This window comes from Colias eurytheme, chromosome 8 (genome assembly GCF_061535395.1).
Source record: "Colias eurytheme isolate Ceu_HAF_F1 chromosome 8, ilColEury1 Martin Lab GWU primary, whole genome shotgun sequence".
NCBI classification, from domain to species: Eukaryota; Metazoa; Arthropoda; class Insecta; order Lepidoptera; family Pieridae; genus Colias; species Colias eurytheme.
The window spans coordinates 4,124,428-4,147,466 of record NC_142987.1 but is presented as its reverse complement, the minus strand read 5'-3'; the positions used below and the strand labels follow the sequence as shown (position 1 = coordinate 4,147,466).

The 23,039-nt window shown below is 33.8% G+C and overlaps 1 protein-coding gene and 2 long non-coding RNA genes across 3 annotated transcripts; 1 reads left to right on the top strand and 2 right to left on the bottom strand.

Annotated features, from left to right (window-relative positions):
• Positions 1-266: 266 nt before the first annotated feature.
• Positions 267-1,180, bottom strand: LOC149906419 (uncharacterized). Its single transcript, XR_016457029.1, has 3 exons — positions 1,124-1,180; positions 801-974; positions 267-464 (listed from the first exon to the last, which is right to left on the bottom strand). It is a non-coding gene; the product is annotated as an uncharacterized LOC149906419 (long non-coding RNA).
• A 2,159-nt stretch (positions 1,181-3,339) lies between these two features.
• LOC149906418 (uncharacterized) lies at positions 3,340-4,408 on the bottom strand. Its single transcript, XR_016457015.1, has 2 exons — positions 3,845-4,408; positions 3,340-3,520 (listed from the first exon to the last, which is right to left on the bottom strand). It is a non-coding gene; the product is annotated as an uncharacterized LOC149906418 (long non-coding RNA).
• A 14,919-nt stretch (positions 4,409-19,327) lies between these two features.
• LOC149906417 (uncharacterized) lies at positions 19,328-20,692 on the top strand. Its single transcript, XM_090104373.1, has one exon. The coding sequence runs from the start codon at positions 19,399-19,401 to the stop codon at positions 20,542-20,544; it is 1,146 nt and encodes a 381-aa protein (XP_089960499.1). The 5' UTR covers positions 19,328-19,398; the 3' UTR covers positions 20,545-20,692.
• Positions 20,693-23,039: the final 2,347 nt, after the last annotated feature.

The window sequence follows — 23,039 nt, the reverse complement described above, 5'->3', positions numbered from 1 at the left end:
AATTTGTAAGTAAATAGCATATTAAAAACACCCTTGATTAAAAAAAATTAAGTTTTATTTATAGTACCAGCCTTTAAAACTTAAAATGCAATAAACAAAAACTTTATATTTACATCACAATGAATAATTCCTACACTAATAGATTAATGGTATTTATATTTTTATTTTAAATTTAAATCAATTATTGTATTTGCATAATAAAGAGAAGATAAATAATTTAAAAATGTGCAGTACTTATGTGTACTTTTAATTTAATTTTTATTAAACTTAAAATGAAAACAATGTAGGTACTATATTAAGGTACAATTAAATTTTTACATTTTCAGATGTATGATACAAATATGAATATTTTAAGTGTAGACATGGTGGCGCCTCCCCCAACTTGAAGTTCTCACTACCACATGATCATCTCCCAAGCCGGTACTTCCTTGTTCAATGTTTGGGCAAGCCGGCAATCAACACAACTGTGAAAGATAAATTGGACTTAAACTGATTCTTTGTTGCTTTAAAATTTAATAAGTACATTTAATATGTTTACTTTTATTATTAAAGGGCTTGTCATGGTGTATGTAAACGTCTAAAAAGAAGTTTTTTAAACAATGTCGGTATGGTTTGTTAAATACCTTATTTGTTAATAATTTTTCAAGTATTTCAACGTTTTAGTTGTTTATCTTGCAATTCTTAATATTGTATTAAAAAAAACTTAAATGTGTAGGTACAATGCCTTAGAAAACTTTTAATATAAGTAGCTTCTAACCAAACATAGATAGGTTTGCTTATAAATTAATATAAATATTTACTTTTGACCAGCTGCTCTAGTTTTTGTGAACTCCCAAATCATTTGCACTTATACTTTCAGAGAATTCTATCAACTTCGTCTCAGCATAACTTTTAACTCGTTGGGAGTTATTTATGTACCTTTGTCTTTGTAACTTCAGGGTCAAGGAGCTTCGCGCACTCTGCACAATGTTCTGCTGCAAGTTAAATAAAAATTACTTCAATTAACAATAATCAAAACAGACGAAATCATCCAAAAACCAATACTTTATTCGTAAAAATATATCTGTGTTATCATAAATCGTCCAATGTTTTAGATATATTAATTACTCGTATATTATCTTACCTTGCTATTTCAATTGCTCTTTCATGCCTCTTTCATGCATTCTTTAATGCATATTACATATCTTTCGCAATTTTTCAATTTGATTTATCCAAATTTAGATAAAAATACGAGGACAGTGATTATGACATTTGGATTTTTGACGTTTAATTTTCAATCACCGCCATTTTTATGATAACAACCTTGTTTTGTTGAGTTCACAAAATAATCTTACTTTATTTTGGTACCGGGAGCCTTTTCAACATGATTACTATACGATTGCCTACAATGTCCAAAGAGCGAATGAATTCCGAAGTTTTGTCTATTTTTTTAAGATTAATGGCTTGGCTACGAGGCTTTTAGGCCAAGTCGTAATGATATGTATTGAACATTAAACGTCAAAAATCAAAATGTCATGTCACTGTCCTCATTTAGATAATAAAATCGATCGTTTTTTTTTATTATCTAAAATTTCAGATAAACTTAAACTTAAATATGTGAATCTCATCTTTGGATAAATGGGAAAGTGCGAAAAAGCAATATTGAAATAGCAAGGTAAGTTAAAGTACGAGTAAGGACGATTTATGATAACAGACTACAGAGATATATTTTTACGAATAAAGTTTTGGTTTTTGCATGATTTCGTCTGTTTTGATTATTGTTACTTAATTGAAGTAATTTTTATTTAACTTACAGCAGAACATTGTGCAGAGTGCGCGAAGCTCCCTGACCCCGAAATTACAAAGACAAAATATAAAATATGTACATGAATAACTCCCAACGAGGTAAAAGTTATGATGAGACGAAGTTGATAGAATTCTCTGCTGAAAGTTTAAGTGCAAATGATTTGGGAGTTCACAAAGACTAGAGCAGCTGGTCAAAAGTAAATATTTATATTAATTTATAAGGAAACCTATCTATGTTTGGTTAGAAGCTACTAACAGTTTTGTAAGGAATTACACACCTACACTGTACATATTTAACTTTTTTTTTAATACGATATTAAGAATTGCAAGATAAACAACTAAAATGTTAAAATACTTGAAAAATGATTAACAAATAAAGTATTTATTATTTAACAAACTATACCGACATTGTTTAAAAAAACATCTTAAATTATATACACCATGACAAGCCCTTTAATAATAAAAGTAAACATATTAAATGTACTTATTAAATTTTAAAGCAACAAAGAATCAGTTTAAATCCAATTTATCTTTCACAGTTGTGTTGATTGCCGGCTTGCCCAAACATTGAACAAGGAAGTACCGGCTTGGGAGATGATCATGTGGTAGTGAGAACTTCAAGTTGGGGGAGGCGCCACCATGTCTACACTTAAAATATTCAAAGAAAATGTAAAAATTTAATTGTACCTTAATATAGTACCTACATTGTTTTCATTTTAAGTAAAAATGAAATTAAAAGTATACATAAGTACTGCAAGTTTTTGAATTATTTATCTACTCTATATTATGCAAATACAATAATTGATTTAAATTTAAAATAAAAATATAAATACCATTAAACTATTAGTGCAGGAATTATTCATTGTGATGTAAATATAAAGTTTTTGTTTATTGCATTTTAAGTTTTAAAGGCTGGTATTATAAATAAGACTTTATTTTTTTAATCAAGGGTCTTTTTAATATGCTATTTACTTACAAATTTGGATTTGAGTAATATACCTAATTGTTTTTAATTAATATTTAATCAAAATAGAATTGAATCTATTTTCAAATAATTCCATGTTTTATTACATTTTTATACAGGGTGTCCCGCTTTCGGTATACTAAGCGCGAAGGGACTTGTAGTTTTGCATACACTGATCACATAAAAAATACTTAAATAACAAAATTACGCGAAAAATTTTTGCTAAATTTTTCCTTAAAATCCATGTATTCGTCTCTAGCTTCGCGCAGCCGGCATATACCGCTTCGCTAATGTGAGTATTTTGTCTATGAAAACATAATCTTAAACGATAGCTCACATGCGGGTGGCAAAGTTGGGCGGTTTGCTTGTTGGGGGTGTACACATGGAATTTTAAGAATTCCTCTATTTAAAGAAAAAATGCGTCTGGAATTTTATAATTATTTTTTACGTACTCAGCGTATGCAAAACTACAAGTCCCTTTGCGCTTAGTATACCGAAAGCGGGACACCCTGTATATATATAAATGTTATCAAGAGAAGTAAAGGAGCAAATGTTTTGTCAATGAATAAATAAAAAGGACTAAATAAAGATTTTGGATTTATAAAATATGTTTTTAATTGCACTAATACATTTAAAGCATGATATTGCTTCCTATTGAAAAAAATATATTCATGTTGCGCTGGCACTTTATAGTTTCTTGAATACTATCAATGCTTCCATGTGGTTACGCTGGGTAATCTTATCCCTAGTGCTCGGAATTGATTGTAGAACCTGGAAATAAATAATGGTATTACTTCTCAAAATTAAATGAGATCCCTAACATAAGTATAATATGGGTTGTGCATTTGAGTGTAGATTTACTTTTAAGTGTTTTATTATATAAATAATATAACATGATAAAATATATTGAATCAAGAAGAAATAATAAACAATCTTTTATAGATTTACATTAAGTAGGTATTCGATAAAATTTATGTTTAGAGAATAAGTAGGGTTGCATTTTATTATATAGAGAAATAACAAGTGGAGAATGTGTACATAAACAAACGTATTTTTAAATATACTCTTAAGATTTGCATTGGGTATGGTACTTACATTACTTTTATCTTACACAGATAAATCTGTAGGTTATAATTGTATTTTAAGATTGTTCATATGCTGCCCCCATATCTCATAGAGACTCGTGATGATTGCGCACTTCGCAATAATAAATTATTTACACGATTCTTCTTAAATCAAAAGGTTTGAAGCCTTTTCTTGGAACAACCCGATGTAGTTATGTTAATTTTGCATTTTTAATATAATAAATGTATTATCTTCTTTAAAAGCTTCATTTATTAAATAGATTTCCAACTACATACGTTTCACTTAAATTTGATGTGTATTCTTTTAATAATATTCAAAATAATGTTATAAAAGTTCCATATTTACAACTTCACTAAAATTGCTTAAAACTGTCATTATTGACATTATAACAAGAATGCTAAATGTCAAAGAGAGCGTGCCGGTTCCAATTTTTCGATTGACGTCTCGAAACCGCTCGAAACAGTCTTGTTGCAATTGGTTTTCATATGTTTTAGAAGGTCCCGGTGCCAAAAAAGTAAGATTATTTTGTGAACGCAACAAAACGTACCCATAATAAGACTGTTATTCTAAAGGTGCCGGTTACCCCCCAGGACCTTCATAAATTATCCATACTTAATATTATAAATGCGAAAGTAACTCTGTCTGTCTGTCTGTTACTCAATCACGCCTTAACTACTGAACCAATTTGCATGAAATTTGGTATAGAGATATTTTGATACCCGAGAAAGGACATAGGCTACTTTTTACCTCGGGACATAGGATAGGTTTTATCCCGGAAATCCCACGGGAACGGGAACTATGCGGATTTTTCTTTGACTGCGCGGGCGAAGCCGCGGGTGGAAAGCTAGTTATAATATAAAATGTCAGTTCTATTTCAGCTTAAATCTGTATGAGTACTGAATCGTGGCGGCTCCTGTCACATGTTCCTGTTTAAATGTACACAACGGGTATCTCGCAAAAGAACAATCCATTTCAAAGTGTGAAACAGGATATTCCGTTTGCTCTTTCAACTGTAAAATGATCGATTTTTACCTTTATAGTGACAGCTTTTAGTTTTCAGTTCAAAGTCAGTAAAAGGTATAAGAATTTCGGAGCTCGAATTATTTTTCGAAACAACTCTTTTTGTATTATTCACCGAGGTTCGATGTAATTATTGATTTTCATGACTTAATTTAATATTAAAATGTTTAATATCTGAATTCTTATATTATTTTTAATAACATCCATTTTTTGTTAATTATAATTATAACCAATTAAACCAACCATTAATTAATTATCAATCTATAATCTAGACAGTTAACAGAAAAATATTTTTATACGACTCATATAATTTATGTTTTCATGTGATAAATTATTTTCAATTATAAAATTTATTAGGTTATCGTCAAATTAATTGGCCTGAGTTTAATAACAAAAGTGTTTTCAGATGAAATATGTTATAATATTTCAGGATTTTTGTTGCTATATGTTTCAAAAACTAATAATGTTAAAAAATATATTCTATTCAAACAATAATTCTAAGAACTAGATGTTATTATATTTGGAAAACGAACAAGATAATTCTGATAGGAGATCAAGTGGCGATATCGAAAATCCACTTACGAAACCTTCAATTTCAAGGGAAAAGTAAACGAATATTGCCTTCTTGAAGTTCGTTTTATCGGAACATGGTTGATAATAATAGTATTACCAGCTTGATAAAGATACTCCTATAAGTAGAGCCTCTCATGAAATAAAGGCTTCTTTCGGAAATCTTATTAATGTTTTTTCTTTTAAATTATCTATTTAATTAAATAGTTTTTTGTAGAACCAAGAATAAAATACCATTTCATTTCCATCTTAGATCGATATTAGATTATAATATAATTTCTAGATATGCATAAAGTGTTCCAATAAGAATAAATTAAAATGTTTGTTACTTCTAAAGATTTCCAAGAACATTCAGTAAAGTACTGGCCAAAATAAAATGAAGACAACAGCGACCTCAGAACGGAAGACAAACCGAATGAATCGGAATTAACGAACTGCCGTCACCTTCCCACAAAAGTATTCCTCAACGAACGAAGCGACGCCAAAAGAGTATTCGTTTTTCTGCATCACTTTCTATAATTCTGTTTATTTATACATCACCTCCAATATATTATTTTGTAACTTCTCTTTTTATCTCTTCATTTGTTTACTATGTGCTTGTGTGTAACAATCTCAATACTACCTACTTATGTCGAGCTTCTTTAAAAGGATCGCAACAAGTGGTGAAAAGTGAGAGCACGTAGTCTCCTAACGCAAATAAAAATGTATTAGAACATTCGTCGATACAGATATCAAATTCCCACATAATCAGAGAAGACTTTAAATTAATTCATAACATATGTACTCATACATTTCCCACATTAACCACTAATAAATTCATTCCAACGTGACACTAGAGGTACATTAGCCTTAATAATTCACTCATTAAAACAATTTTTCACATCCGAGTGTAAAGCCACATGGACTTAGACCACTAAAAGCTGTTTCGTGTTGTGTTTCCGCGACTCGAATCTCTCATTTATCACCGAATTTACAGCCCCATTACGTAAGGGTTAAACAGACGTTCACCTTCAAACTTCTCTACAATATCTCATTTCAAAGTGAATAAAAACAACGCTTATGCGCGGATAGTTCGTTTAATGAAAAATTATGCGGCTAACCTTAATACCACGGAATGTACTCAGCTCTAATTTACTGTACTTTATAGTATTTAAATTCTAGACGCTGAGCAATGGCTATAATAACTGTGGATCTGTAGATTAATGGAGTCATAAATATTACAATTCTTTTAACGCTTCGAGCTTGAACCAAGATGGACATGACTTCCTATAAGAATTTTATTTTCTTGGTCCATAATAATATTGTCAAGTAAATCTGTCTCAAAATTGAAGAACCACATGATGGTACATGATAATTTAGTAATCATGCTCGCTGACAGTGCTATCATAAAAAAATAGACTCTAAGAAAAATATAATTAAGAAGATATTCAATATTAAACAGCACTATTAAAATGCAACATTGAACAAAGTAGGTATTTAAATTCTATGCGCTAATAGTTTCGTTTAAAAATCAACAATATTATGAGCCGAATAAATTAAACCAACTAACACAGTCAGCTTATTTCCAAGATTTCCATATAAAACTACTTTCGCAGCATTTAGAGTGGTACTCTTGGAGTTCTTTTAAAAATAAATAATGTATACTTACGAGGTAAATCCGAGCTGAAAGGCTGCCCCCGGCATTTTTCTCTCGTGTGTACAATCTAGGCATTGAAAGAGTTATTCCGTAGCCATAGAGGCTTCTCACAAAGAGGCTTTTATCGCAACGGACGCGTGAAAGTACGCGAGCCGAACGAAATCCCACACGAGATATAACGTTAAGTGGGTTAGGAGTGTATTATTAATTCATATCATAAATTGCAAGTGCTTTTAAGTTTCAAGGAAAACATTAGTCGACGTTTCAGCTTTCTGAATAACTGTTTAACAGTGAATAATGATGTTTTTAAGTTATTTTACTTTATCTTTTCTTTGATATAACATGGTTACCAATCTTCTACACTAAGAAGTTAATTATTGTAGTATAGGATTATATACGTTGATACAGGTTATACAGGGTTTAAAAAAATAAAAGCTATATTTGTGTTCATCTTTATTATAACTATTCTTATCTCTAATATGCATAACACTTGATTTTTAATAAGTAAATTCATTATATGAGTCATGGTAGAGTCTTATTGAATCAATCACATTGAAGTAGGTGTGTACAAAATTACATGTAGTTTCCTTTGACATAATGATGTGGTGTGCGTATTCAAACCAACTCGGCTTTCCTTCGCCACAGATAATACATATAATACCACACCTACATCTTTACTTATTACGGTACTAGAGGTGTCGCTTAAAGTGTCTCAGATATTATATTTAAGTAGCTGCTCCGCGCGTTTTCACCCCCGAGGCTCCACTCCTGTTGGTCGTAGCGTGATGATATATAGCCTTTAGCCTTCCTCGATAAACCTATCGATCGATACGATCTAACACCGAATGAATTTTTTAAATCGGACCAGTAGTTTCCGAGATTAAGGCGTTCAAACAAGCAAACTCTTCAGTTTTATAATATTAGTATACATAAATTAAAACAACCTTCACTTGCATATAATATTCAAAACAAAGCACGTCGCTACAGTAACGTCACTTGTCTCCTCACTCCTGTACAGTAGATAACAGTCATTGCCTTCCCTTCGAGATAACTTAATGAGGGCGCTCTGTACGCAACACCACTTACATGATTATACCGAATTCCCTTTGTTGTACACGAATCTTTATTATTATAGAGGTAATAAGGTTGGAAAAGTCGATAAAAAGACACTTATTGTCATTACGCTCCTTTTGATACGTGCCAGATTTCGAAAGGAAAATTTTAGGATATTAAAATCGTATAATATTCAATTTTATATTTTTGTTAATACTTAAAAATAATTCGAAAATTGATCATGCTTAAATATTCTTTTTATTTCGTAATATCCATAATGTATTTTTTTATGTATTATTAGAGCAATTACTTATAATGTTATGTATTTTAAGTCATTATCCACCAGGTCAAGTTATTCTTAAATAATGGATTCCGTTTCCATCATGTATAATTCAGGCGACCGTCGAATAAAATACATCTCGATAATGCATTCATGTTTTACATTAAAATATAACCAAAGCACACAAATCCAAAGTATCTTTTGATCCGATATACCCATCAAAGTATTCAAAACAACACATTAAGCAAAGCCACATTGGATCGAAAAAGTGTTGATTATTCAAATCTACGTGAAGGTTGTGTATATAGGTATGTGTGGGTAAATCACTTTTCAAGGCAAGTTTTATGGCTTTTTATTGTTTAGGGGCGCACGCCCCCGCCGTTCTGGGTGTGAATTATTTGGCAACTTACTGCTGCCTCCCATTAGACGATTTACTCTCAGTGAATCTGAAAAACCGTAATGCGGTGCGTTTAATGATTATAGATTACTATGTGTCCTGGATATTTTCTAGACGAAAACGATTTTCGAATACATGTTGGTTCAAACAAATATTTGTGTATATTTTGTTTTTGTTATGTTATATGTTACTACTAGATTTCCACCCGCGCCTTCGCCCGCGTAATCACACGGGAACGGGAACCGTTTTGTACTATGCTACACCTTTTCAAGGTTCCGGGATAAAAAGTACCCTATGTCTTATCCTGGATCTTCAGCTACCTACATACCAAATTTCATTGTAATCGGTTCAGTAGTTTTTACGTGATAAAATAACAAACAATCATCCATCCATCCATCCTCACAAACTTACGCATTTATAATATTAGTAGGATTTGACTGTTAAGATAATTGAACGGACATTTAAATCATTTAATCAATACCGTTCGTATTTTTTTACAATTTGAACTACTGTATTGGCCATGTTTTTTTAAACTCTACATTAATTAACGCCCACCCTAAATTTTCTATTCAAGCACCATTTTAATTGAAATCTTGATAAAACTGATGAACATTGTAAAAAGTCCATAAAACGTTTTCGATAAGAAGCAGTAAAAGGATAGCTAGCACAGCTTACTTCAGCAGGGAGTGATTTTCCAATATTTGAAGGGTGCTTAATGCGTGGGTATCAACCTTCGGTAGCTCACTGACAGCTCACTTGATAGAAAGCTTGTGTAATTTGATCGATCTAGTTATAAGAAAGTTTATTAATGGTGATAGTAAGTATCTGATATATAATATTATGTTGAAACTATTTTAGTATAATCTATTCAATTATTATCGATCTAAAGTTCCTCTAGGTGTATCCAGTTACTGTAACAGAACTTTAACACACGTCCTTTATTTTTAGAACTTAAATGATTTCATCATATAGAATTTAAATTCAATATAAACTTTTATGTCTTTACAATCGTCGAGTTCAAATTGTATTGTGTTATGTATTACTTAGTACTAAATAAACGATTTTTATTTATTTATTTATTTATTTAATTGTTGTTAAAATGATAATTCTTGTCTTAATATATGCTAATGATAAGAATTAATATAATTTCCTTAGTAATTGCAGTAATCTATTATTATCTACTATCGTAGTAAACGTCCAATGTCCTTCACGGAATATAGCCCATTATACTATTATAGCAATGTAAGCACGACATTAATGTGGTATGCATATCACATGATGCGGTTGTGTGCACCTGCCCCTGAATATAACAGACCACAAATGGCCTATATATACAGCTATTCAAGCCTCCATGCACATAATTAAGAACCGCGCCTGTTTTTTATGTAAAAAGACGTAAAACCTCCTTTCAAATCTTAACTGTAAATCCTTCACCACTAAAGAACTTTTATGGACTTTAGTACCCGTAAAACTCAAATGGGCTAAATAGAATCTAAGTTATACGAATTTTAGCATACAAAAATCACTCACAAAATATTTAACATAATTTCATATTAGCTTCATCAAAATTACATTTTTTACTCGCTTATAACGTTAAGAGCGTTTGGTATTCTCAAACGAAATGAACTAAATTTAATTAAAACTCTCTGAACGGTTTCCGCTTTAGTAAAAATTTACAAACAGTCCAGATTTTAGTACGCAGCTCATGAAGCCGGCGAAAATCGTTTTATATGAATGAATATTCTAAAACAGATGAAATATATAAATTTTAATTTTAATTGCCTACGAAATCGGCTTATGAATATTTCTTATGAACGAAGCGTATTTGAATAGGACGACGGTAGAGTACAATGAGGAAAACAAAATCTTTTCAATCTTCAAGTAGCCGAGCGAGATCAAGTCAAAAGAAACAAGTTTTGCGGAGGAATATTTATTTTTTATAATTATTCAACCTTCTCATCTTTCAATTAAATGATAAACGTGCTTCAGTGCAATACGGTTCTTAATATTCGTGATTTTTTCATTTATATTTTTAGGTTACTTTTTTTATAGCAGACGTTGACGCTTTCAGTTCAAAGAGAGACCGGAATATATGTATAGCATCTAGTTTTAGGCTCAGAACACATAAGAAATTGCTATGCACTGAAAATCAGTGTTGTAACTGGGTTGCAACAGATACTGAGTGGCTACCTGGTTTGACTCCACTTACTGTTTCTTTCATTAATATTAATTTTTACTTATTATTTTACTGTACTAATAAGATTGTTACCTATCGTGATTTTAATTGTTTACTTTGTTTCAAATTGTTTGTTTTCTATGTTCACATCGTTAATTTAAATTGTATTGTGTTCGTTGTATCTTGTGGAGTCAAATAAATGTTTCTTTCTTTCTTTCTTTCGATAAAATCCCCTATTATCTATGTAATCGCATTTAGAGAAAATACAGATATTCAATCGAAACATTACATCTACTATTCCCACATTTATTGAATATTGCGACAGAAATATCGATATCAGTGTAACTATTTAGATATCCAGTGTTATGGACTAAGCGATAATCCGTTTTCCATTATAGGCAGAGAGCACACAGGTATTCTGACGCCTGATGCGTGGGCTACTGTAGTACCTAATGGATTTCCCTTTTATACAAATACGATTTAAATCCGAACATTTTAGCTATGTAACTGCAGGCATTAATACATATAGGTATAGATATTTTAAAATAATTTTAATGTTAAATATTGTACTTACACTGAAAATCTATTTTGTTTCAGAAAATGAATGTAGGACGTATGAAATGCAATACTTTTTTGTCTGAATATTTTATGTACAAGTCAATAACTGCGTTAAAAACAACCGACTTCAAACTTGCACTTGCAACATTTACAAATACAGACAAAAATGCTCATAAAATAAAAACTACTGGGCCTATCCGAATAAAATTTTTATGGGACCAATTCGACACCATCCCGCATCGAACAAAAAAGAATCACGTAAATCGGTTCAGAAACCACGGAGTAATCGGTGTACATACATAAAAAAAAAAAAGATACCGGCCGAATTGATAACCTCCTCCTTTTTTTTGAAGTCGGTTAATAACTGATTAATAATGATCGGAAGTAAAATCTACAATAGTTTGTAGAAATAAAATATTATTGTGTATTGTTGTAATATAAACCTTTTCGGTATTATAAAAAGCTTTCACAAACATAATAGCCGAGTTCTATCAAACGAGCAGTTGTTTGGAAAATTGACTCCAGCATCGCATTTATAGTTTAAAATTTCCTGACAATAATTATAGCTCAGCTATCAATCGTTACGAAGAATTTTACGAATGCATCTGATGTTCAATGGCTGGGAAATCAGTTCAAAGTCCATTGATCGCTTTGTGTTCGATGGCTCGGAACATTATCTGTACTGCCCATGCTATCCATTTACATGTTATGCATGATCTTACGTCATGTTGATTTCAATTTTGGGTTACCATATCAATTATGTGTTAAAATCAAATATGAAAGGTTACGTTCAATATGTTACTGTAACTGTTATAAAAAACATCGCTACGGAATCAGAACCTCCAACTTTTATTATTTCCATTATGTACCTACGCCATTCAAATTATTTGATAAACCATAGGTAAGGTAAGAAAAACGGACAGTGTTCTTTTAAGCCTGTGGTCATAATCATTACAAAAGTTGGATCATTCCAATACACGTTAACTCTCTACAGTGAATTCAAATTGAAACCATCTGTCGATGTATCCGATAGGTCCTGCAGTGCGCCGGAATGCTATGAATTTTCAAATAACACATTACGGTAATGAGAGGCGAGTTTATCACAATACTGGAACCGCAGGCGAGAGGCTGTCATCGAACAATGTGTAATTCTAGCCGCCATTATCCACTTCAAAGTGAGTTGAACACGCTAGAGCCGCTACAAAAGCGTTCAACTTTTGCAATCCCGCAATTATCTAAATGCGCCTCTTTGAATTATGTATTGCAGATTATTTTGTCAAAGCAGATACTGTGTAGTATTATTTTGTGATAGCTTTAATTATATACATGCAAATGATAAAACATACTGTTAACACTCGTAGTGATAATTAATTGTATAATATTCTTTACCGCGTGAATCAACATTTGTACTCATATTTTCTTTAATCTATTGCATTATGCAATAGATTTGCATAGCATCATCACAATATGCAATAAACTCCATTCTTAAATGCTATAAATAATCACATACAGCAAATTATCCATGGGAAATTTATGATAGCATGCAAAGGATTAATGAATATACTGGTGTTTTCGCTGAAGTTTAAACGTGACGTGGGGTATTAACGGGATTCCACTGTTATTGAACGTGACTCAAAGATTAAACCTCGGATTTATGTTTTGATAAAGGTTAATTAAAGATTTATAGACGCATCGGCAGAACTGTTCGATCAAGTAAATATTGGACGCATCATTTTGCACCAGTTATTGTTGATAAATTACGAGACACAAAGCAAAATGTAACACATGATCAACATATCTATAAGAAGGCTTTTTGAAGTGAAACTTCTGGCGCATTGAGAGTAAATTAATGTCAAAGTCGCGTCATGGCAATACCTACAGCAGTACCTTTGAATCTTGCCAAAGAAGTTTCACTTCTGACACGTCTGCTCGGCACACAAGCTCTTTTTAGCAGTATATTTCTAATTTCTATGCATTTAAGTAAAAAAAAACGCTCATACCTTCTCAAAATTTCATTCACATTTAGTCGCTTTGCATCTCGTGTGGTGACTACATGAATTTCAAACGAGCTCCTTGAGCCAACTGCAAGCCACACTTAGTATTCATATATTCTTGTAAATTAACCAACTCATATAAATAACGACGCTTAAGGACGTGAACTACTTATTTCAATGTAAATAAGAAAGCATTCGTTGTATACGTGGCTTGAGTTAAGATATGGAAGGCTTTAGGGCTACAAGTTGGTACGAAAGCAACGTTGTTACTCCGAAATTAATGTTAAGATAGGTATTATAGATCGAAGTAATATAAACAAGATTACAAGTCTACCACAAATAGTAGATAACTAATTAAGAGACGAATTAATTCTTCTTTATCGTACTATTTTTAGCTGCCAGGCCGGCTCGCTCACAATAAATATAAATAAAAGTACCCTTCGTGTTAATTAAGAATACAGTTGTCCAAATTTGTTCCAAATTCTCATAACTACATAATCTAACTAAGCTCCAAATACACACATACATTATGTTTTACTCGCAGTGGGCATTCGATAATTTTAACAATTTATGTGGACACGGATTATATAAACTAACGAATACTACACATTCAACACCGCAGTAAACATGTGATCATTGGATTAATATCATTACCTTTGAGCTTTAGACTCACATAATACATATTTCCAAAGCGGCTTATGATTATTTAAAATATCGGTATCATTAAAACGGATAAAGTTGTTGCTTTTGTGTAAGGAAGCAAAAATAATAGAGCATATGAAGTAATAGCGATATTAATAATTGCACTACTTTAAGTAGAACTAGCTCTCCAGCCTTGCTTTATATGGGTTAGTATTTATATGTATCTAGTAGTATTTACAAAGAACAAAAACATTTCTCTACAATCTCGGCGTAAAGCATTATAGACACATATATCATACCTAATTTATGTCATCATATTCGTGCAAAATGAAATGAAATAAAATGCATGCAAATGCTTATATAGCCCACGATTGCTAATAGCCAACTAGACTAGATATTCGAGCTCATGAACAAAACCAATTACGTCACGGATGGTTACACATAAGTTCGTTTTTAAACGTGGGAATAGCAATATGGATTCCAAGCGAAATCATGTTTAAGTCGTAGAACTTACTTTATGTAAAACTAATGTCGTACATAATATAGGTATTAAAACACGACATCAATACTCGTGCATGCCTTAAAAATTGTCCATAGTAATAATATTGAAGAAAAAATTTACATAACAAGAACTCGTAATAAAAGATTTATTGATTTATAATTATCAATTGCTAGCGGCCCAACCCAGCTTCACAAGTGTCACATATAAAGATTATAGCACTCAGGAATCACGTAACTACATATCCAACAAAGAATGATTTTATGAAATCGGGCTAGTGATTTCTGAGAATAGCGCATTCAAACAAACTGTTCAGTTTTATATTATGTATCACTACATGATATTATGTAATGATATACTCAGCTTAAATCTAAAACCTTTATAATGAGGTCATTATTTAAAATATAAAATTAATAACACACGTGAAATTGTATATTGATTGTAATTACGATACTATCTCGCGGACCATTTCCGCAGTCCAATTAATAATGCAATTAGCGCGATTAGGTGTAAGCTATTAATTAATCATCACTAAATGTATGTTCCAAATATGTAATGTGCATTCGACATTGCCCATTACAAATATAACAACATGGTATATCGCACAGGGTATACTACCACAGATAATATATTTCTAATACTAATACTATATTATCTATACTATCTATACTAATATTATAAAGCTGAAGAGTTTGTTTGTTTCTTTGAACGCGCTAATCTCAAGAACTACTGGTCCGATTTCAAAAATTCTTTCGGTGTTAGATAGCCCATTTATCGAGGAAGGAGTTATTTAATATTACGATACTACGAATATACTTTATACCATCACGCTAAAACCAATAGGAGCGGAGCGATAATTTGAACGTAAACCTTTTACAACGCTAGAAACGCTTGTACATGGAAAAAAACATTAAAATCAGTTTGTACTCTTTTCTAAAATTACTCAGGATGAACGGAAAAATAATATTAAAAATCGTTTAGTATTATAAATAACTAACAAAAGAATAACTTTCAGCGCTTGATAAAACATAGCTATTTGAAATACAAACAAATAGGTACTTGAAATTAATTAAGTAAAATTTTAATCATGAATGAGGAGTCTACTAGTTTAGATTTGTCGTTTCAATAAAAATCAAAATGAACATCACTAATATTTTCAAGAGTCTTATCCTAAATTGACATGGAAGCAATTTGATGATAAAATATTGCAATTTTGTATGCCTCGCAAATTGGAATACTAAACAAAAGAAGGAAAAATTGGGTAAGTACCTACCTACGTTAATGAAAATATTGAGTCGTAAAAAAAGGTTCAAATGGAATTCGTTATATTATGTAAATTGTCAATAAAATGACACAAAATGAAACAACGAATTTAATTTCACTTTATATTAGAGTTTAGGCATTGTTCCCTCGTCTCCAACATCAAAGCTTCTTAAGGCAAACATCTTAGATTGGAATTCCGGCGGCATGTCATCCGATGTCACCAACGAATTCCTCTTCACAATAATCCACTTTGTTCCAAGTGCCTATCATATTAGTGTGTTAAAATAGATATTCACTATATAACAATAACTAAACTTATTTCTTAGGTCTCTACCTACTTACTATCTAGTACGTAACATCTTAAAATATAAATACCTCAATCATCTTAATTATCTATGTTTCTTATCTTAGTAACTTATAAACAAGCAACAAAAATCAAAGGAGTCGGGAAGATAATTAATTTCTCTTTAGCAAAAGTCTGTTGTTACCTTAGAAGAAAATACTTTCTTATTTTCATAAAGTTCTTGCTCTCGACTATTTGTCTTATACATTTTTTCAAACGATTAAAATATCTAGTCTTTATCTTTAGAAGATTGTAAAATGAATGCTTTGGCACGTAAAAGATTAAAAGTCTATTGAAGCGAGAGGCTTTACCAATATCCTGGGTATATACCAAAATATATGTCGATATTGGGCAAACAACAAAGGATCGCTTGTAAATAACACGCGGGAAGCCTTATGGAAGGTGGTCATGCGTGCTTGCGTCGTTTGAACATGTCCGCGGATTAATCGACCCAATCGTCTGAATAATTCCAATGCATGGCTCTCGGCTGTGATTTAAGCCTTTATTAAGGTCATCCCAGACTGAGCTACTCGATTTCAGGCTTAAACGACGCAGTATAGCGTGGAATTCATAAATCGTTGAGACTTCATGTTATCCGATAAAATGTATCATTATACCTACTGGATGATTAACAATTAAACTACGTAATGGGAATTATTCATTATTATAATAATTACTGTTCCATATCACTGAGAATGATAAGCATCAAGAGTTAAATTCGCAAGTAAGTCAATGCTCTGACTTAATTAAACCGAAATTGTCCAATTATATTATCTTTTCACGCACTGGTTTTATTCAGTTTTTACTTGAGTGCTCCCTCTTTCAACAAATATTAATACAAAATAAACATCAGCCAAGTTAAAAACGAAAAAAAAAACACCAATTTCGCAGCAAATATTTATTTAGCCGAAGTTCATCGTTCATCAACCCCAATTAGCGTTGTTGACGAATGTAAGTGCGCGTCACCTTTTAACGAACTGAAAAACACAATTGACTGAAAAAGATTTTCCATTTCATTCCCATCGTATTATGAATAGATATTTCTTTAAATGTTCTCGCATATTGTTAGGGACGGTAAGCGCTTTAAGCCCGGGGCGTCGTCGACAACTCTTAGCTTTGTTGCGGCGCCAGACAAACTGCGAGCCGCAATCCCGCACATACTCAGCGAAAGGAACGCTTCTCAATGGCCAATTTTACACTTCACCGCCGCCGTCGCAGGGATTCGAGTAATCGCTTAAGCAATGGCCGTAGTTTAATTATCTCATACACAATGCGCGTAAAAAGTGTAATTACATCTTCAACTTCCTTTTATGTTCTTTCCGACTCGACGAGCTCATTCTTCTTAATATTGAATGGAAATTTATATACCATCATAATTCAAATGTTTTAGAAGTGAGGTATAATTTCACTCGCAAACATCTTGTAACTGGCACATATAAAAACACTTCTAGTCCAAAATAATATTATAGTAGGTATCATTAATTATAATACTCATAAGACTACGTCTTATAATAATATTTTATATAGTAAAAAGCACCAGATAATAATTTTTACGTTTCCTTTAGAAGATAGAACACGTCTTATGAAGCTTTTAGTACTTAAAGCTCAATACACACAATTCTTCTAATAAAATTTGAAAAAATCCGAGCTGAAACTTTTATTAGTAAAAAAAGACAAAGGAATATTTTCTCAACAATACATTTTCCTTGTTCAAAATAAAGGCGATGAAATGAAATCCAAATTGAATGTGAGATCCCTGCTTGAAACAGAACTAATCAAGTTAAGAGAATTTTCCAATAGCAGCTTTCTGAGGCGATATTCTCAATAATTTCAATGCGTATAAAATATTGTATTGTACTTATATGGAGAACAAAACACAGGAGAGTAACACAGGGCAATTAAGTCTACATTTTTCACTCTCTAGGTTTTTAAACGTAGGTATATTAGATTAAATTTGGTTATTTTGTTATTATTTAATGATATAAAGGTAGATAAAATCACCTATACAACTTGTGACCTTAAAATTGTCCCTTTTGACCGTAACTCTCCTCGTATCGAAGCTCGTCTTAAAGATTAATTTTTAATGGGTCAAGGTATAAGAAACGCAATAGAGACACTTAAAACTATTCTACACTTTGTAGCTTCATTAAAATTAACGAGATCTCAATACGCGCACACATAAAAGAGCTTCTTTTATACAAAAACCGCTCTCGAGACTTAAATAGGGCGATGAAATTCGCATATGAAATTTAAATGACACGACATTGGAGTGTCATAGGCCGCCGCTTCTAAGGGATTTTTGAAAAGGATGAAAACTTCTAGCTTTAAATACTATTGCTTGCTGATAGCACATTAATTGATAGAAATTTGTCAGGATTTTATATGTTGTAAGCTAGCTCTTATAAGAAGCCATATTTTGTTAAAACTTTTATCAAAATAAGCGTCTAAGATACAATTTTCAATAACATGTCGCAATAATTTCTATCGCGTTTGACAATTCAATAATTATCCAAAACTACAAATTAATGTTTTTAACAATAATATTATATCCAGTAACCATAGAATAGGAGCCATGTTTGTATGCACCAAAACAGCAAAATTACTCTAAACTTCTTTATTTATACATGAAAAAATCAACAATACAAAATTATTCTTCAGATACAATCATTGTTTTGTCTTTATTTATGATTAGGACAAATGTTATAACAAACGCGGGTATGTTATATTAAATAAAGGTTTTAATAAAATCCTTGTGTCTCCATTGACTCGTAAAAGTAGAACAAAAGGTCACATCCTGAAATTGAGGATACCCTTTTGTTCCTTATGACGCACTCACCAAACTAATTATGGAAACCTGTGAGCGTACGTGCCTTCTAAAAATTCAATGTATTAATATTATAATACCTCAAATTAACGCCTAATCTTGACGAAAGGTTAAATAAAGGCTTATGTTTATAAATAACGATATTTATCCAAGTCTATTTACCAAGTAAAAGCAAGACGAGTTGCTACGCCGTAGACCGTAGCATAATCTAGTGCAATGCGCGCTCCAAAGCGGACGCATTGCGCTGTGCAGAATATGCATAATAAATAATTAATATTTTTTTATTATCGAAGTTTTCGCTCGTAACAATGAGCGCTACGCTTGTGCCTAATGAAGTCCTGGCATTCCTGCAGTATCAGCTGGATGTCATGGATGAAGTTAGCATAGAACAAATTTGCACGAGCAATTTTACGGAGGAAGAGATTCGTGACGCCAAATCACTTCTCTTTTCGGCATTGAATATGGCCGACAGGATGCCGTCTCGCAGGAGGGACGAGAAGGGAGAGAGAAGTCTACGGGACATCATCAAGGTGTTCAAGGAGACCGATCCGGACGACGTGCCGACTTTCGTGGCGAAGGATTTGCGTAAGCTGCCCCCCGTCACATTCGACCACGTCGACGTCACCCGCCTTCTTAAGGATATCACTTCTTTAAGGACGGCCCTAAAGGAGATGGAGTTCAAATTTGGAGCTTCCCAATCCACCATCAACGAGCTGCGTAATGAGGTCGTCGCCCTGCGCGATTCAATTTCATTATGTAGGTCAACGGAGGTTTCAAATGTGAACACACGTCGTGGAGCGCAACGTGAGACTTTTGAGTCAGCGAATTTGACGACGCCGCCGGCCGTCGACCGCGTCACGCCGCGCCCCGCCCGACCCGCGCCTCCCCCGGAGAGCCCGCCACGTGTAGCCAACCCGACACCGGCTGGTTACGCGGCCGCTGCCGCCAAGCCTCCCGTAAAGCGGCAAGATATCACCCGAGATGGAGATCCCGTTAAGCACAGGGACTCCCCGCGCCGTGCGGCACCCTTGTCGAGCGCGAATAGTCATCCACTCGATGAGGAAGGCTTTACAAAGGTAGAGAAAAGGAAGAAGAAAAAGAAGCCCTCCTCCAACAAGTGCGGTACCGCCCCGACCGGTAACAACCACCTGCTGCGGCCCGCCATACCGACGACGCAGCTGTACGTGTCCCGCCTGCACCACTCTACCCAAGCTTCTGATGTAGTGGAGTATGTGCGGGTGAAGACCAAGTTTATCGTGAGGGTCCAGCGCCTGGAGCCGCGCAACAATTTGAATTTTAATTCATTTGTTGTGCGTGTACCGAGCGAGCAGCTGTCGACCTTCATGAGCGAGGAGTTCTGGCCCCGTGGTGTTGTGTTCCGGCGGTTTCGCGGGCGGCTTCGCAACACCCAGCCAAAGCCCGTTCAGCGCAATATGACACCGCCAGTGCCGTGAATTGTGTATAGTGTAGTGCTTAATATATTCTTAGTTTTGTATTAATTTAGTTTAGTTTTAAATTATTATATGTATGTTAGTCTGTAAGGTATTTATAATATGGGTCTGTACAATTTATTGTCTGTTACCTGAAATAAATAAATAAATAAAAAAAATAAAAAAAAAAAATCGCTACAAGCAATGACCAACTTAATGTAGCGGTCTCAACTACTGCGTAACTATTGCATTAATTTTTTTAACGTACTTCAGTTTAATGTTTATACCGTTGCAGTTGGTTTATACATAATTATAAACATTTGACATGCATTTCGTACAACCTTATACAAAGAGATTTATTCTTATTTTCAGTTTGAATAAAAGCTCGCATACCCCACATACCTTCAAACAATTAAAAATTCGTTCAAACCATTCAAACACAATAGTATGTGTTCTAACATTCGAAAATTCAGTTGAAAACTTCAATATAAGTGGTTCCCCGAATTTCGCGTATCGCATACTCGTGTGCTTCAATTTTGAGATATACAGAATGTCACTTAAAACAATAGCAGTTTGATTTGAAAGACAATACAATCAATAGTCGACGTTCGGTTTGCTGAACAAGATAGATTGAACAATTGTTCTTGAATGCAAATTATACGAATAGCGAATGTTTTAATTAACTTCAAAATGACGTATAATGTTATGGTTCCATATCCATGCTTAATATCTTTATTCATATAAAATTGAAAAGCATTTAAAGTATGACGCTTATTTTAAAACGATTCAGAGGCAAAGATGTATTACGAGACATTTTAAGTTTTCTTAAACTTACTTTAACTTCTTTGCCATCTTAACACTACAGTCACAAATAAAATTTTCAAATCACAGTGCCCCGTGTGATTAAAGAGTGTTTTGAAATCATTTTCAGCATTTCATCCCAATCGATTTCCAAAACACATTACAGCGTTGATAATTGATGTTTACGCAACCTCATCGTATTGGCTGGTATATCAAAGCTATGAGAACTGTCAATGGCACACAACCCAGGCCTTTTGAAGTCCACCGTGCGCTATCTCCGCCGCGGAGTTCCATCGATGCTAAATTAATGCTCCTGATGAAGGATAGACCTCTCATAAATTGCTCGTGCTATTCACAGGATTGACAGATCTGTTTAACAGACCATCAGACATTATTTAAATTCATTTTACTTACTGGATTTGGTGACTTTGCAAGATTTAAGCTCTTACTTATTCAGATCTCATTATTTCAGCAATGTAATCTTATTTGAAATATCGAATACCTATATTGTCACGTTTAGTATTCTAAATTGAATACTTCATCCTTAAAAAAAACACAATGTTTTATTTACTTTACCCAGTTAGCGTTCTTCTATCAAACAAACAATAATATTTTACTATTTAACTCACTACTAACAAAAGCTACCCAAATAATAATAATAATAATAAAAGGGCGTAGGGATGTGACGACCCCATCGCCCACGGTTGGAATATCTATTGTCTACGTGACAATAGATATTCCACCCGTGCAATCAGTCAACCCGCAGGACACCTTGTGGCGGGGTGTCGGGGAGTAGCGACCCCGCGGGAACCGAGTGCTCCCGGGGGAGGCCCCTGTCTTCATCTCCGGCTCGCCTTCACCGGCCGGTCGGAGTGAAGCCTGACGAGGACAGGACCCCCACCTCTGGCTTGCCTTAACCGGCCAGCCAGAGTGGAGTCGCGAGAGCTTTTAGCTCGAAGGGTGGATGCGAAGCGTAAGTGGCGAGTGGGCACGTGATGCTGGACCCTCAGGGAGCGCGTGATCGTAGTTTAAAGTCCAGGGACGCCTCTCCACCCTTAGCTGCTCACAATATGTTGCCCCCTTGTCGCACTATTGCAGCGACTTATTTCGGGGGCCCATACAGTGAGAGGGCGAGTCACCACCTGCCAACAATTTTTTGCTATATCTTAGTAGAAAGGCAGGTGCCATAGTCTTCCATAGTCCTTAATTCCGGTCCATTAACATCCCATTCCATAGCCCAGTTTATTTTATTCCCTTATCTTGCAATAGTCCTACATCGGCCGTGGACTGCCTAGGGCTGTATCTCTATAGTGCAGTCATGGGCAGGCTGCGGCTGATGTCCCACAACACATTAAAATTCTCGAAAGGGCCTCTGCGTGTTGGATCCGTGTCCCCACGTAAGCCTTCCAAAGATCCGGGTACCGTCCTTCTGGTGGTACCCGAGTATTATGGAACAGAGAAACATAATAATAATAATAAGGGCGTAGGGATGTGACGACCCCATCGCCCACGGTTGGAATATCTATTGTCTACGTGACAATAGATATTCCACCCGTGCAATCAGTCAACCCGCAGGACACCTTGTGGCGGGGTGTCGGGGAGTAGCGACCCCGCGGGAACCGAGTGCTCCCGGGGGAGGCCCCTGTCTTCATCTCCGGCTCGCCTTCACCGGCCGGTCGGAGTGAAGCCTGACGAGGACAGGACCCCCACCTCTGGCT